General features: G+C 40.7%; 1 protein-coding gene across 1 annotated transcript in view; it reads left to right on the top strand.

Annotated features, from left to right (window-relative positions):
- NVL (nuclear VCP like) overlaps positions 1-15881 on the top strand; it is a 126642-nt gene that overhangs the window by 62155 nt on the left and 48606 nt on the right. Inside the window, exons 11-16 of the mRNA XM_077485823.1 lie at positions 5634-5751; positions 5838-5982; positions 11546-11792; positions 12515-12733; positions 12986-13090; positions 13888-13950. Coding sequence (XP_077341949.1) covers positions 5634-5751; positions 5838-5982; positions 11546-11792; positions 12515-12733; positions 12986-13090; positions 13888-13950 — 897 coding nt within the window. The remainder of the gene's footprint in view (positions 1-5633; positions 5752-5837; positions 5983-11545; positions 11793-12514; positions 12734-12985; positions 13091-13887; positions 13951-15881) is intronic.

Here is a 15881-nt window from a genome sequence, read left to right as displayed (position 1 = left end):
TCGCTCGAGGAACTATTAGAAGTAATTTGCTAATACTCCAACAAATAAGAGCCCAGGTCCCGACGGGTTTACATCAAAATTTTATAAGACGTTTAAAGAGCATATAGCCCCGTTTATGCTTCAAGTGTTTAATTCTATTTCTTCTATGAATCAATTTCCAATACAGACCCTGGAATCTCATATTACTTTGATTCCTAAACCAGAAAAGGATTTAACACTTTGCTCTAGTTATCGACCTATATCATTGATTGGGATAGATTTAAAGATATATGCTAAACTGATTGCACTCCGTCTTCAACCACTCCTCCCAAGCTTAATACATACGGACCAGGTAGGATTCGTTCAGAATAGAGAAGCACGTGATAACACGATCAAAACTTTTTTGTTGATGAACTATGCACAAAGGGCTAAAATTCCAGTATGCCTTCTTTCAGTTGATGCAGAAAAGGCATTTGATCGGGTGGGATGGCCCTTTCTTAAACACTCTTTAATGCAAATAGGATTGGGGTCGAATATATTGCATAAGATCATGGCACTCTATACTAAACCGGCAGCCAGAATAAAAATTAATGGTTCATTGACAACAAGTTTTAATATACAAAATGGTACTCGCCAGGGATGCCCGTTATCCCCTCTACTTTATGTTATAGTAATGGAATATTTAGCGACGGCTATTAGACGGAACCCTTCTATTTCTGGTGTACAGATAAAACAGAGGGAAATAAAAATGGCTTTGTTTGCTGATGATTTATTACTTTATATCACTAATCCACACATTGCAATTCCCTCTGTGTTAGCTGAATTTCAGCGGTTTGGAAAATTGAGCAATTTTAAAGTAAATGTATCAAAATCAGAAATTCTCAACGTGTCGCTCGTACCCGAACAGGTTGCAAGGTTGAGAGCCAATTTTACGTTTAGGATTTGCTCTGCAGCTGTAAAATATCTAGGTGTTAAAATCACCCCGGATTCAAAGTATTTATATTCAATGAACTATGTTCCTCTTCTGCAACGTACCCTACAAGATCTAAAAAAATATGATGTTAAGCAATATTCATGGTTTGGGAGGATTAATATACTGAAAATGGACATAATACCGCGGTTCCTGTATTTTTTTCAAACTATCCCAATTAGTGTCCCTCGATCATTTTTCTCCACTCTGCAATCGGCCTTTACAAAATTTATCTGGGGACATAAAAAACCAAGATTACAAAAGAAATTATTATCATTACCTAAAACGAAAGGAGGTGCGGGTGCACCTGATTTATATTATTATTATGTTTCGGCTGTTCTGACTAGACTGGTGGACTGGCTTTATTGCTCGGAAACCAAACAATGGGTAAAAATAGAACAAGGGTTAAATCAACTGGATTTAAAGGTGTTACCATGGTTAGATCTGTCTGGTAGCAATTTAAATCAAGAGTTGAAAGAGTCTATGCCTTCCCTCACATCCCATGTGTTGAATATATGGGGAAAAACAGCTATTAAATTGGAACTCTCTTCTTATGAAGGACCTATGACACCTTTATTTTGCAACCCTTTTTTTCCACCGGCATTAAATAGGACAAGTTTTCTTATATGGAATAGGGAATCCCATTATAGACTGAGCAATATTCTATGCCAGGGGACAATTCCGTCCTTATTAAATCTATTTTCTACACAGCGACCATCACCTATGCAAATGTTGGAGTTTTGGCAGTTGCGATCATTTTGGTGTACAATTCATTCAAATAAGTCTCTGGGTAGAGATTTAACAGAACTTGAAACTCTCTTGATACAAGATCAGAAACCAAAGCATGTTATATCAGTACTATATAAGATGTTTATTATTAAAAATCACCCGGAGCCCCCAGAATATATAAATAAATGGGTTAATGAGATCAACGCTCAGATTGCGGTTGGGGAATGGGAGAAGGCATTTAGCTTCACTCACTGTTTATCACCGTCGATTAAAGCACAAGAAACGAATTATAAATTGCTCTCAAGATGGTACTGGAGTCCAGTGACACTCCATCGTATATACCCAGAAAAATCAGATATGTGTTGGCGGTGCCATAGAGACAAGGGTACATTGCTCCACATCTGGTGGGAATGCCCCCTAATTTTTAGATTTTGGGAAAAGCTTATGCAATTATATACAACAATCACTGGGGAGGTAATTCCAAATACACCACAAGTCACCCTTCTTTCTATGTTACCAAGAACATATAAAAACGTTAAAAAGAATCTTCTGGGATACTGGTTGACTGCGGCAAGAACTGTGATACCGCGGCACTGGCGATCATCCCAGTCCCCTACGATAAATGAATGGGCTTTAGAAATGGATAACATAGAGAGAATGGAGATACACTTAGCTCAAGAATTAGATACATATGAAAGGTGTCTCTTGGTCTGGACTCCCTGGAGTCAGCATAGGAAATTGGTAAAGGACTGAGGAACTAGGAGGGAAGAGGGGGGAGGGAGGGTCTTGCGGAGGAGAGAGGAGTGAGAGGTGGAGGAGGGGGAGAAATCAGATATACATTTTCCCCTTTTCCCCCCCCCTTTTTTTTTTTTTTTTTTAGGGAGGGAGGGAAGAGGAAATAAAATAATAAATGTGATCATTATGTATGTAAGTAATATATATTCATATGTATGAAATTGCTTAATTATGTACAATGCTTTATAATAATTGAAAATAAAAACAGAATTAAATAAAAAAAGTTTAAATTATCCAATAGATTTTGTTCCACTTCACAATTGTGTCCCACTTGTTGGTGATTCTTCACAAGAAATTAAAATTTTATATCTTTATGTTTGAAGCCTGAAATGTGGCAAAAGGTTGAAAAGTTCAAGGGGGCCGAATACTTTCGCAAGGCACTGTAGGTGTGCCTTTAGGAAATTGATATCACACAGAAAAGTGGGAGGAGTGGGACATGTACTGCTACAGGACTACCATATAGTAGCAATACTGGCACAAGTGACAACTTGGTTCCCCCAACTACAGTCATCTGGAGTTAGGTGGTTGGAGTTGGAGAACTCGCAAGTACAGGGTCACCAAATATACGATCTATTACTAGCGGATACCTATCCCTAACTGATGAGAAACTATACCCCACTATAGTAGCTACATTGCAGGCATGGAAGATACTTGCGTCCATGCACCATAAGGAGAATGCATCCAGACCTATACCGCTCACATTAGCAAGTGTAGCCATGATTATTCCATACCTTTAATATAGCACAATGGCAAGCTAAAGGAATAACCACAACAGAGGACCTGAGAATAGGCCCCACAATTAAAACATTCAAATCTCTACAAATAGAATATGGGTTAGAAATAAGGGATCACTACAGATATATACAACTTAGCCATTTCTTTCACACTAATCCTAAATCCACCATCTACCTGCCATGGAGAATAGCTCTATACCTCACTACCCCTACTACCAAAATCAAGGGCATTTCACTATTTTACACAGTGTTACATGGTAAAAATGACTTTGTCAAGAGTACAAATATTAAAGCATGGGAATGAGATCTAGGTGCGTCTTATTCCATGGAACAATGGCAGAAAGCATTACATATTACTTATATGGCAACTAAGAGTGGCAATCTGTGGGAACTGTCCCACAAACTATTGTTGCAATGGTATCTGACGCCTTATCGAATCTCTAAATTTTGTCCCCAGGCTTTGCCACTTTGTTGGAGAAACTGTGGATGCGCAGGAACACTATATCATATAATGTGGAAATGTCCAGGGATCCAAGCCCTTTGGTCTAATATACAAAACCTTATTGCACGGATTACAGGACTGCGTGTTCCACTTTCAGCTGGAATGGCAGTTCTGTCTCTGGGTATTGAAGTCCCAACAGACTCAAGAGTCATAATCACTCACTTGTTACTCAGTACAAGATTGACAATTATGCGGCATTGGAAGGACCCAAACCCACCTTCACTTAAAGAAATAGTGGAAATGACCAATACCCACGCTAACTATGAGTTAATGTTTGCATCCACTGAAGGCACTTATCAAAATATGCGTTCCAAATGGACTTGCTGGATAAATTGGTACAATCAACAACATAAGTAGGATCGAAATAAAGTATTACTATACTATGGAGATTGTAGGACAAACACTACTCTTTCTTTCTTTTTCTTTTTTTCCTCTATCTCCCTATCTTTCCTTTTCCAAGATGATACCACTTACCACGAACAGGAAGATGACATATTCTATTACTTCAATTAATGCAAAGTTTATAATGCAGAACAAAAAGCAAGTTAATTACTTTATGAACACTAGACGTCCAACTATTGTTGGTTAATGTTTACATCCTTTTATCGGTTACATAAGAGTATATAACATCCACTGAACAAGGAAACAAAGTAACTTAAGTTGGTGCATACATATTTGAAAACCCTAAATACTATAAGGAACTCAAGTCAAGAAATGTAAGCAGAGGGGGGTTCTGTCTGCTCCTTTCTCGACACAGATAGATCCCAGATGGGGTGTTGTGGAGGGAAGCGAGACTTCGCACCATGAGTCAGATACAATACTATGTATTGAGGTTAAATACATGTAGCAAAGTGTCAACCAATCTCCTGTATTGAATGAATATTGGAAACCTGCAGTATTGTATAATATGTTCTGATTGCATGTAAACCCAAATGTCATCTTTTTTTTGTTACATGTTTATGTAAAAATTCAATAAAGAAACATTGATATAAAAAAGGGGATTCACTCCAGAGATAAAATAATTTTCCCACTCTACAATACTCTGGTCTGGCCTCACCTGGATTATGCTGTGCAGTTCTGGGCACCAGCCCTTAGAAAGGATGTCCTGAAACTGGAGAGAGTCCAGAGAAGGGAAACAAGTCAAATTCAGGGACTGGAGGATCTTGGGTATGGAGAGAGACTACAAGCATTGAACTTATTCTCTCTGGAGAGGAGATGCTTGAGAGGGGATATGATATCAATGTACAAATACCATACTGGTGACCCTAGCATAGGCAACAAACTTTTCGGCTAAAGGGAATTTAAAAAGACACAAGGCCATTCACTAAAATTAGAAGAGAAACGATTTAACCCTAAACTGCATAGAGGGTTCTTTACCAGAGCAGTAAGGATGTGGAATTCTCTTCCACAAGCAGTGGTATCAGCAGGGAGCATAGATAATTTCAAAACACTATTAGATGGGTATCTTAACGATCACAACATACTGGGGTATACAATGTGCTTTTAACATAAACGCGCGCACACAAAAGTTGGACTTGTGTCTTTTCTCAACCTCACCTACTATGTAACTATCCCTTCTCTCCTAATTCAGAGACTTTGGCCATCCGAACAGGAAGTAAGGGTAAACTGAACAAGCATAAAGACAGCAATAACACTTTGCTTAGTAGACTGAGAACGTCGATCACATGTTATTTCTGTCTGTGTTTCAGTTGATTATATTTCCTCTTCCTGTCCTACAGTCAGTAGGTACCATAGGAGGAAGTGAGGGGATATCTCCCCAGTTAAATCCAAGACCACATTAACATCCTGCCAGGGGTTCTAACCTGGGTTCTAATCCAAAAACTGATAATCCAAAACTGAGAATGTTTCAGTGTGGCATTTGAATTTGAGGTACCAAAATGTATTTTTGTGTTGAATATTTCAGAGCAGTGCCCCTTGCATTCTTTTCATTGATGAGATTGATGCTATAACTCCAAAAAGGGAAGTGGCCTCAAAGGATATGGAGCGGAGAATTGTGGCCCAGCTGCTCACCTGTATGGATGGTGAGTGTCAAACCTCTTTTATACTGCTTGCGTCCTCCCAAGGTTCCTGATAGGTTAGCTTTTTGACCAATTATTTCTCCCACCAGATTTAAATAACCTGGAGGTGACTGCTCAGGTTCTTGTCATTGGGGCCACCAATCGCCCGGACTCTCTGGACCCTGCGCTCCGACGTGCTGGGAGGTTTGACAGAGAAATCTGCTTGGGGATTCCAGATGAGAAGGCTAGGCAAAGGTAATGTTGGCTAAACCACAATTTACATGCTTGTTAACAAGTATTAAAAGGAAGGAAAAATTGTCTTATTGAAAGTGTTTGCATTAGTAGAGTATTGTACTAATCCAATCCAAAGCAACAGATAAAAGATACAATTACATTTGCCACTGTATTCTACTGTGTGTTAGACAATGATTTATTCAAAAAGAATAGAGTTTAAGGAACAGCGTTTATTGGCTAACTTATTAAACATGTAAGATTTCGGGTTCCTTTTGATCTTTTTGTAGGCTGAAGAAGGGATCTAAGGCATCCCAAAAGCTTGCATCTTTAGTAACTTAATGTGTGTTTCCACTTTTGCAGTCAAATGTGAGAAAACTCCCACTATATGTTTATGTTCCCACATATGTCTTAAAAAATATTTCTTTATTCTTAGATTTTTCTAAGGAGGTGTCATGGCTGATTTTAGGAATTTTTGGACAGTTTTAGGTAGCCCATAGATCAGGGGTAGGCAACCTCGGCCCTCCAGCTGTGGTGAAACTACAGGGTCTTGCAATGTCTCATGGGACTAGTAGTTACACCATAGCTGGAGGGCTGATGTTGCCTATGCCCTGCCATAGATGATAGTGTTTTTTTTGTTTTTTGTTTTTTTTGGTTGAACGAAACAAACTGACCCACTTTCCCCACCCACACAAGGTGACTCCCTATGAGTCGTTGTATTCTGACAACTGGGAGACTTCCCTGCCACCATAATACACTGATCAGAGTTGCAGGCTATAGCCTGTGGCACTGATTGAGCAGGGAAAATTCAACAAGGCAGTTGTACAGAGGTCGACCAGTAGATCAACTTCTGTTCAACCTCTCTGCTCAAACATGGATCAAAATTCAGCCAGTCCTGGCTAAACCAGACAACTTTAACTCCATGTATGGCCAGCTTTACAGTGTCTTGTCCCCACACAGTGAGCTATCCTTCATAACATACATTGCTGGAAGGTGGTTTGTACAATTTTAACCCTTCTTAGGACAGACAATATTCAAATCTCGTTTACAGCTGATAATGAAGAACTGCAAACACAGTGAAAACAGGGTTAATTTTTTTATCGCATTACTTTGCAGCCCCATTACTATACATTACAAAGCAGGGAGAGCATTTAAGGATTTTTAAGCAAGTAAAAAGCAGAAATAATAAATATATATATATATATATATATATATATATATTTAAAAAAATTGTGCTGTGTTAATGAGAACATGTAACAAATATAAAAGAAGGTCTTATCCTAATTTTTGTGCAAAAGTTTTGAATACACTTTAAGTTAGCCATAAAAAATGGTTATCGGTGAAAGTAAACCCTCCTATCATTTTCAGCCAAGGAAGCTGCCATCTTGGCCTCTGTTTAATCTTCAACTGCCATGATGCTGCTGCACATGTGATCAGTTATGACACCGGCCATTGGATAGTTTGACAATTTGGTTAAAGCGGAGGTCCACCCTAAAGTGGACCTTCCGTTCATTGGAATCCTCCCCCCCCCCCCTTCCGGCGCCACAATTGGCACCTTCCAGGGGGGAGGGGGGTGCAGGTACCTGTACAGTACAGGTATATGCACCCACTTCCGGGATAGCTCTCTGCGGAAAGGGGCGTGAATCTACGCCCCTTTCCGAAAGTCCCCCGCTGCCTGCTGGGAAACGCACAGATCCCAGAGGCAGCGGGTCCATCCTTATTGCGCAGCGCGACTCGCGCATGCGCAGTAGGGAACCGGGAAATTAAGCCGAAAGGCTCCACTTCCTGATTCCCATACCCAAGATGGCGGCGGCAGCACCCGAGAGACGATCAAGAGATCGGCTTCGGGTGCCGACATCGCGGGCGTGCTGGGCGGGTAAGTGTCCTTATTTTAAAAGTCAGCAGCTGCAGTATTTGTAGCTGCTGGCTTTAAAGAAAAAAAACGGTGGGCTCCCGCTTTAAGAGCACAAGCAATGAGACAGTTACATGTCCGGCACGTGCCGGAAATTTAACTGTTTCATCCATGGGTTTACTTCCGCTTTAAGGAATTTAGCATACATTTTGTCCTGCATGTTTAGCAGAAATGACAGACTTTGTCCAGCTTCCTTCCTTTAGACTCCTTGTAAAGAAGTGACTTTCCTGAGTTAGCACTTCACACTCTGACTTTGGCTTTACATTTGACCTTTGCTTTATCATTGCTGCAGGAAAACAGAAGCTTGATAACAAATGTGCATGCAAATAACATTGGATAAGGAAAAGATTTTAAATGTACTTTGACAAGGGCAATTTCCAGAGTTATACCATCTTTGACACTTCAAATGAACCCAACTTGGCTATAAAAAGTACCTTATGTAAAATAGTGCTAATGTGCAGTCACCGCTCTCAGCTTGATATTTATGTCCCTATGGAAGCCCCTTGGATCCTGGTCTAGGCTGTACACAAGCCCCAAATTTTTCTTTAAGTCAAATGTTTCACGTACCTTACAGCGGAGTCTGAAATGCTGAGGGTGGCCTCTTGCACGGTTCTGGTCCCAACACCGCTGGTAGTGGGGACAGGGAGTGCTGGGGCAACGAAAGGGTGCAGGTGCCTGCAGGCTGGCACTTGGAGATACAGGATCCTCTTGGAGGAAGGCGTGAAGACTGATCACCAGAACTGTTCAGCAGGAGCCCGGCAGTTAAGTATGGATTCAGGAACAACTGTAACGTCAGGAACAGGCAAAGGTTGGCAACTGCCTGGCAACAAGGTACATAAACTGAAGGCAAGTTCATAGTCAAGGACAGGCAGAGGTTGGCAACGGGCTGGCAGCGAGGTACAGAATCGGGAAGCGGAGCCGTAGTAGAGAATCCAAGCCGAGGTCTGTATAATTAGTAGAGGTAGATAACAGCCAGGAGTGATCCAGGAGAGTGGTCAAGGAAATCGGGTTTGTCAGGAGCAAGGTAACAGGTCAAACAGCAACACTCAGGAACAAGCTGAAGACAATCCAGCACTGGTATCAGGCAGAGACTCTGTCTATATAGGGCGCCATGAGCCAGGATTGGTGGACGCAAATGAGCACACCTATTTGCATGGGTGTGCGGGTGCACCCATACAAACGCCCATTGGCATTAGCGGAATGGAATTTAGCCACTGCTGCACGGAGACAGGCATTAGCACTGCAAGTTCTCTGACAAATGTAAACCTTACAATAAACGTTTCTTCTCTTTTGGTCTGTTAAATATACTTTTGATAACATTTTGTTATATCTGTTCAAGTAGTGCAAAAACAAAATAGTGTATGTTGATTCTTCCAGAAGTGCATTCTGCAGTGTTATTTGAATCTATATCTGTCCTGTCCAGTTCACCCCTAAACTGTTGTAAGCTCTGCTTTGCTCCCACTCTTATGGTCAGTCCCTTTTATCTACAGAGGGGAGCTACCATCTTGGTTCAGGCATCATCCTGGGTAAACCCTCAATATGAAATATGGCAGCATACTACAGTACTTACAATGTTTTCCCTTTGCCTTCTGTTTGTAGCCTGTCCCTTTTTTTTACCTGGCAACACTGATCAGTGTGTTTGGATGTCGGGGAAGGCTCTCCACTGTCCAAACACAATAGCGCCGCAGTGATTCCCCATCTCTCAAATGTGTGGGTGGAGGAATTAAGTCATACTGTGTGTGTGTGTGTGTGTGTGTGTGTGTGTATATATATATATATATATATATATATATATATATATATATATATCCAGTGAGGTCCATAAATATTGGGACATCCACACAATTATAATCTTTTTGGCTCTATACACCACCACAATGGATTTGAAATTAAATGAAAGATGTGCTTTAACTGCAGATGTTCAGCTTTAATTTAAGGGTATTTAAATCCAAATTAGGTGAATGGTGTAGGAATTACAAAAATTTGTATATGTGCCTCCCACTTTTTAAGGGACCAAAAGTAATGGGACAGATTAACAATTATCCATCAAACTTTCACTTTTTAATACTTGGTTGCAAATCCTTAGCAGTCAATTACAGCCTGAAGTCTGGAGCGCATAGACATCACCAGACTCTGGGTTTCATCCCTGGTGATGCTCTGCCAGGCCTCTACTGCAACTGTCTTCATTTCCTGCTTGTTCTTGGGTAATTTTCCCTTCAGTTTTGTCTTCAGCAAGTGAAATTCATGCTTAATCGGATTCAAGTCAGGTGATTGACTTGGCCATTGCATAAGATTCCACTTCTTTCCCTTAAACTCTTTGGTTGCTGTTGCAGTATGCTTCGGGTCATTGTCCATCTGTACTGTGAAGCTCCATCCAATGAGTTATGAAGCATTTTGCTGAATATGAGCAGATAAATATTGCATGAAAGAATTCAGAATTCATCCTGCTGCTTTTGTCAGCAATCGCATCAATAAATACAAAAGAACCAGTTCCATTGGCAGCCATACATGCCCACGCCATGACAATACCACCACCATGCTTCACTGATGAGATGGTATGCTTTGGATAATGAGCAGTTCCTTTCCTTCTCCATACTCTTCCCATTGCTCTGGTACAAGTTGATCTTGGTCTTATCTGTCCATAGGATGTTGTTCCAGAACTGTGAAGGCTTTTTTTAGATGTTTGGCAAACTCTAATCTGGCCTTCCTGTTTTTGAGGCTCACCAATGGTTTACATCTTGTGGTGAACCCTCTGTATTCACTCTGGTGAAGTCTTCTCTTGATTGTTGACTTTGACACACATACACCTACCTCCTGGAGAGTGTTCTTGATCTGGCCAACTGTTGTGAAGGGTGTTTTCTTCACCAGGGAAAGAATTCTTCGGTCATCCGCCACAGTTGTTTTCCGTGGTCTTCCGGGTCTTTTTGTGTTGCTGAGCTCACCGGTGCATGCATTCTTTTTAAGGATGTTCCAAACAGTTAATTTGACAACACCTAATGTTTTTCTATCTCTCTGATGGGTTTGTTTTTGTTTTTTCAGCCTACTGATGGCTTGCTTCACTGATGGTGACAGCTCGTTGGATCTCATATTGAGAGCTGACAGCAACAGATTCCAAATGCAAATAGCACACTTGATATGAACTCTGGACCTTTTTATCTGCTCTTTGTAAATGGGGTAATGAGGGATAAACACACCCCTGGCTATGGAACACCTGATCAGCCAATTGTCCCATTACTTTTGGTCTTTTAAAGTGGGAGGCACATATACAAACTGTTGTAATTCCTACACCGTTCACCTGATTTGGATGTATATACCCTCAAATTAAAGCTGAAAGTCTGCAGTTAAAGCACAGCTTGTTTCATAAGTGGTCATATGACCTTTGCAGTGTGCACTTCCCATCCCCCCCAACTGGAAGTTCAATAAAAGCCGCATTGGTCCATTAGGACAGAGAACAAAATTAAGAGACTGTAAATTTTATTATGAAAAAAAATGCTTTGCTGTAGGTATCCTTGGTGAAAGCAAATACTTGTACTTTAAAGAAAATAAAAACAATGTGGAAGGTTGAATACTACTTTAAAACCCACATCAAAAAGTTTTTAAGTTTGTTACAGGTGATTAATATATGTGAAAAGTGTTTATAATATAAAATTTTCTCCTGCTCTTTATCCTGCACAGGATTCTGCAGACCTTGTGTCGGAAGTTGAGGCTCCCTGAATCTTTTGACTTCCAGCATGTGGCACACCTAACGCCAGGATATGTCGGTGCCGACCTGATGGCACTTTGCCGAGAAGCTGCGATGGGTGCTGTGAACAGAGTTTTGATCCAGCTGAGGGAGTTTAAAGGGAAGGAGACTTCAACAGAACCGAGCTCTCTGCTGGAAGAAACATCAGAGTTAAAAGTCCAAAATGCACAACCCAATCAGGTACACTTCACAAGAGACAAACATTAATGCAGCTCTCAATGATATATTCTTGAAAAGAAAAAAATGTTGCGCTGTCTTAAATTGTCTTCATAACCTCATATAATTGTATTAATAAACATTGCTTCATGTAGTGCATAACTGCTAAAAACAAATACCAAATGCAAACAACAAATAAATATACAGTTTCTAGAATGGAAAGAAAGGGGGAAGGAAAATTATTGTGCGGTCTACACCCAGACTCAAGTCACAAAAAAGGTATTTTTTTATATATACATATAAATGACATGCACATAAAGTATAAGTCTATATAGACAGCTCAATAATTCTCAGCCTCAGCCCCATCAGCTTCTTGCAGTCTCTGCTTAGGCAAAGCTCATACTAGAAGCAGCACAAGGAGCCCTTCAGGTGGAAGGAGAGGGGAGCAGAATGATGGAGATGAGCTCCTCAGTGGGCTGCTTCTCCTTTATAATTTAACCCACTGGGTGAAGGTGGGGAGCAGGTCTGTAAATGAAAGTAAATTTGCAACTTGGGAAAATCAGATCCCTTTCCCTGGTTGACAGGGTTGTACTGTGTGGCATAACTATATATAAATATATATATATATAATATATATATATTTTTTTTTTTATATATATATAGATAGATATTATGCTGTGGTCGTAAAGGTTCAAATAAATTGTCATTAAGGGGTTAAGTATCATCCAGCTTTGTCTTTTTTCCAGGATCAGTTACAGAGACTACTTGAGGTTCTTCAGGACCAGACCCCATTTCCTGATGAGCATCTTCAGAGCCTCTGTATCGAGATGTCTGACTTCCTGAATGCCCTACCTGCCGTACAACCCTCTGCCAAAAGAGAAGGCTTTGCCACAGTGCCTGATGTGACCTGGGCTGACATAGGAGCTCTGGAGGAGATCCGGGAGGAGCTGACAATGGCCATACTGGTGAGTCCTAATGTACTGGTAATTGCTTGCAGCAAATTTCAATTTCCACTTTTAGGGCTTGTTTTCAATTGTGGTTGGGGGGGGGTGGTAAAACCATGCAGTTGAGCTGTTTGAACTGCTCCCCTTTAAGCTGCAAATGCCATGGGGAAAGAAGAAAGGCTTCCTATCTGATTATTAAAATTTTAGTACAAAAAAAAAAATACATTTATACTTTTAAAGTAATTTGTTTGTTTGTTTTTCTTTTCCCTCCAGGCTCCTGTAAGGAATCCAGAACAATTCAAGGCTCTTGGCCTTATGGCTCCAGCTGGTGTTTTGCTTGCAGGGCCCCCGGGCTGTGGGAAAACATTACTTGCAAAAGTAAGATGATCTTTGTTTCTTTGTGTTTTTAAAGCCGAGTACCCCCCCCACTTTTGAGAGGTGGTCTTAAATGGAAGACCACCTTTTCACCCCTCGTTTTTGGGTAGTTAAAAAAAAAAAAAAAGCAAATTTCTTCTAACTTACCTTTGTTGTAAAGTACAGCTTGTACCTCCAATCCAGCTGGTCCGTGGCGCAGGACGTCATATCCTCTTTAGGGAGCCCCCTCTCCGATGTCTTCAGGGACAAGTGTGTCTTCCAGAAGACAGCCAGCCATTCACAAAGCGCAGCGCGACAGGAAACGGCCATTGAAGCCACAAGGCTCCACTTCCTGTTTCCCTTAATTAGAATGGCAGCGCCTGCACCCGATCCGATGGACTGATTGGCCTCGGGGGGGCCGACAGCGCAGGCTCCCTGGACAGATAAGTTTTCTTATTAAAAGTCAACAGAAACAGTGTCTGTAGCTGCTGGCTTTAAAAAAAATAAAATAAAATTTCAGGTGGAACACCACTTTAATAAGCAGAATCAAATCCTGCCATTTCCCCAGAAATCTGTTCTTTGTGATGTAAGTGTTTGGGTTACCAAAGCCATGTTATTGCAATAGAGGTTCCTGCATACATTACTTGACTTACAGCAATCTTCCCCAAAGAATTGTAGGGATCTCAGGCTTGAGCTCCATATGTCTGTATTTTGTCCTGTTGCAGTCGCATTGTTTGTGTACAGATGGTGAGTGTACTTATGTGTAAAAGGGTAAATAAAAATTCAGTTTTCTTACGAGTTATTTTTTTTATTTATTTTAGGCAGTTGCCAATGAATCTGGACTTAATTTTATCTCAGTGAAGGGCCCCGAGCTGCTGAATATGGTGAGTTTTATACATGGTAGTTCCTCTAGCACATAATATATAAACTGTTAATACCAAAACTGAAACGACCTAAACCTTAATTGCAGGTAAATTTTGAAGGCTCACTCAGGCAGAAACCCTGTCACTTTGCTCTGCATTGGCAAGGTGACCGTGTCTCTTTAAAGAGCACTACCCTTCCCCCTATACTCGTCTTATCTACCTGCACTCCCTTGCAGCCCCTTGTTCTCCACCCAGAATACCTGACGCTAGCGGGTATGAGGGAAGTATGTGATCTGCTCGCCTATTGATAGTGCCAAGGCTTAGAAGCCAATTGCTGCACTGTATAGACTTAGGGAGTCTATGGGGGAGCACGGGTAAGGGATGTGTAGGGTGGTCAGGGGTTTCCTTTGCAGAGACGCTATCACTTTGCCCTGCATGGGTAAGGTCACATTGTATCTTTAATCCAGTACCTTTTTATGACTTGAGTATAGCGCATATAAAGTGCAGGTGTAAAAACATCTCTTATCAATAGATATAACATATTTTCATGAACTGTGCTAATCCAATCAAAAAGTATCTATATGATCAGTTTTACGTGTCCATATAGTTCAAACGTAAATACTAATGAATCTTGATCTTCCACCTCTGTGCATATAAAACTATTTCATAAAAAAAACACACAATAAAGTGTCCATGCAATCCTCTGCCAGTGCTAACTTACGTTATGACCCGTTTTACCAGTGAGTCATAACACGTGGTAGGGTTGTGATCAGATCTGTAGAACGTATTATCCCTCCATTTTCTTCAGTTGGCTCCTCGTATCATAGGTGCGCACAAGGGGTGACTGTATATAAAACATCTAGTGCTCCCCGAATGGTAAAAATGTATGTACACTAGCATAAATGGCACTTGAGCCGTGCTAGCTGAAATAGGCTAGTACACTCGAGTCGGTTTGCTGCCGCATAGCAAAGGATTGCCATGGGATGACCTAAGAGATTAGGTTCCTCCCCCATATGTGTTACATCCTGGGTGTGGACTTCTAACAAACCTGACAGAGATTCTAACCTCTAGCCAATCTATCAAATCTAAAAACAAAAAAAAGGTTTGCCTTTTGACACACTTTAAAAAATACAGATAGCAAAAGTACCTGATATTTGTTACATTAGCACTATCCTATAACATCTGCTGGATCATTCAATTAGGTAAATAAAATGAAATAATTCACAGAATTGTGATATTACCGATCTGCTTACCAGACTGCCATGACCCTCAGTAGAGAGCGGTCAAAGCGCCTTTTGGTTGCCACACTTCAGGTCACCCCTCTGGCCTCTATGGAGACTTTTCCTGAGATGGGTATTGATGAGATGAAGGGAGAGGGGTGAAATGTGGCAACCAAAAAAGTGCTTTCTGAACTCTGAGGGTCATGGCAATCTAGTAAGCAGATTGGTAATATCCGTGGTGTGGAGTGAACCTTTCCAGACAGTGGAGGCAGTGTTGGGATCTTTCCTTTGGTGCTTTATGGACTTATTTGGTACTTTTTATCTTTTTGTTTTAGCTCAGTATTGTATTATCTATGATTAGTGATTTATGATCTATAAATTTATGTTGGCTGCTTCCTTAGTAACTTATGTGTCTGAGCGCGTATGATATATACGTTTTTTGAAAATGAAATAATTGAACTTGGTGCGGTAACAGTCTGCAACCAGGTAAAATTAAACTTTTAAGTCATCCAGCAGAGGCCTAAAGTGTGCATAAAGACAAAATCGGCTCCACACCGACTGTACCAACATAGTAGTAGTAAAAACTTTTATTGTTCCAGACATAGTCACAAGATCATACCTTTTGAAGATCTTCTCTAGGATTAAGCCTGTGTTAGGATGAAAGACCTCAAAGGAGGAGGTTCCAGGAGAGACTTTGATTCACATGATGTCTGGATGCTGGAACTCTTGGTG

The sequence above is a fragment of the Lithobates pipiens genome, unplaced genomic scaffold, assembly GCF_037356315.1.
Source record: "Lithobates pipiens isolate NorthernLeopardFrog02 unplaced genomic scaffold, aLitPip1_a1.2 Scaffold_18, whole genome shotgun sequence".
In the NCBI taxonomy this organism is placed as follows: Eukaryota; Metazoa; Chordata; class Amphibia; order Anura; family Ranidae; genus Lithobates; species Lithobates pipiens.
The sequence above is the reverse complement of the archived record's forward strand: the minus strand, read 5'-3'. Positions and strand labels throughout refer to the sequence as shown.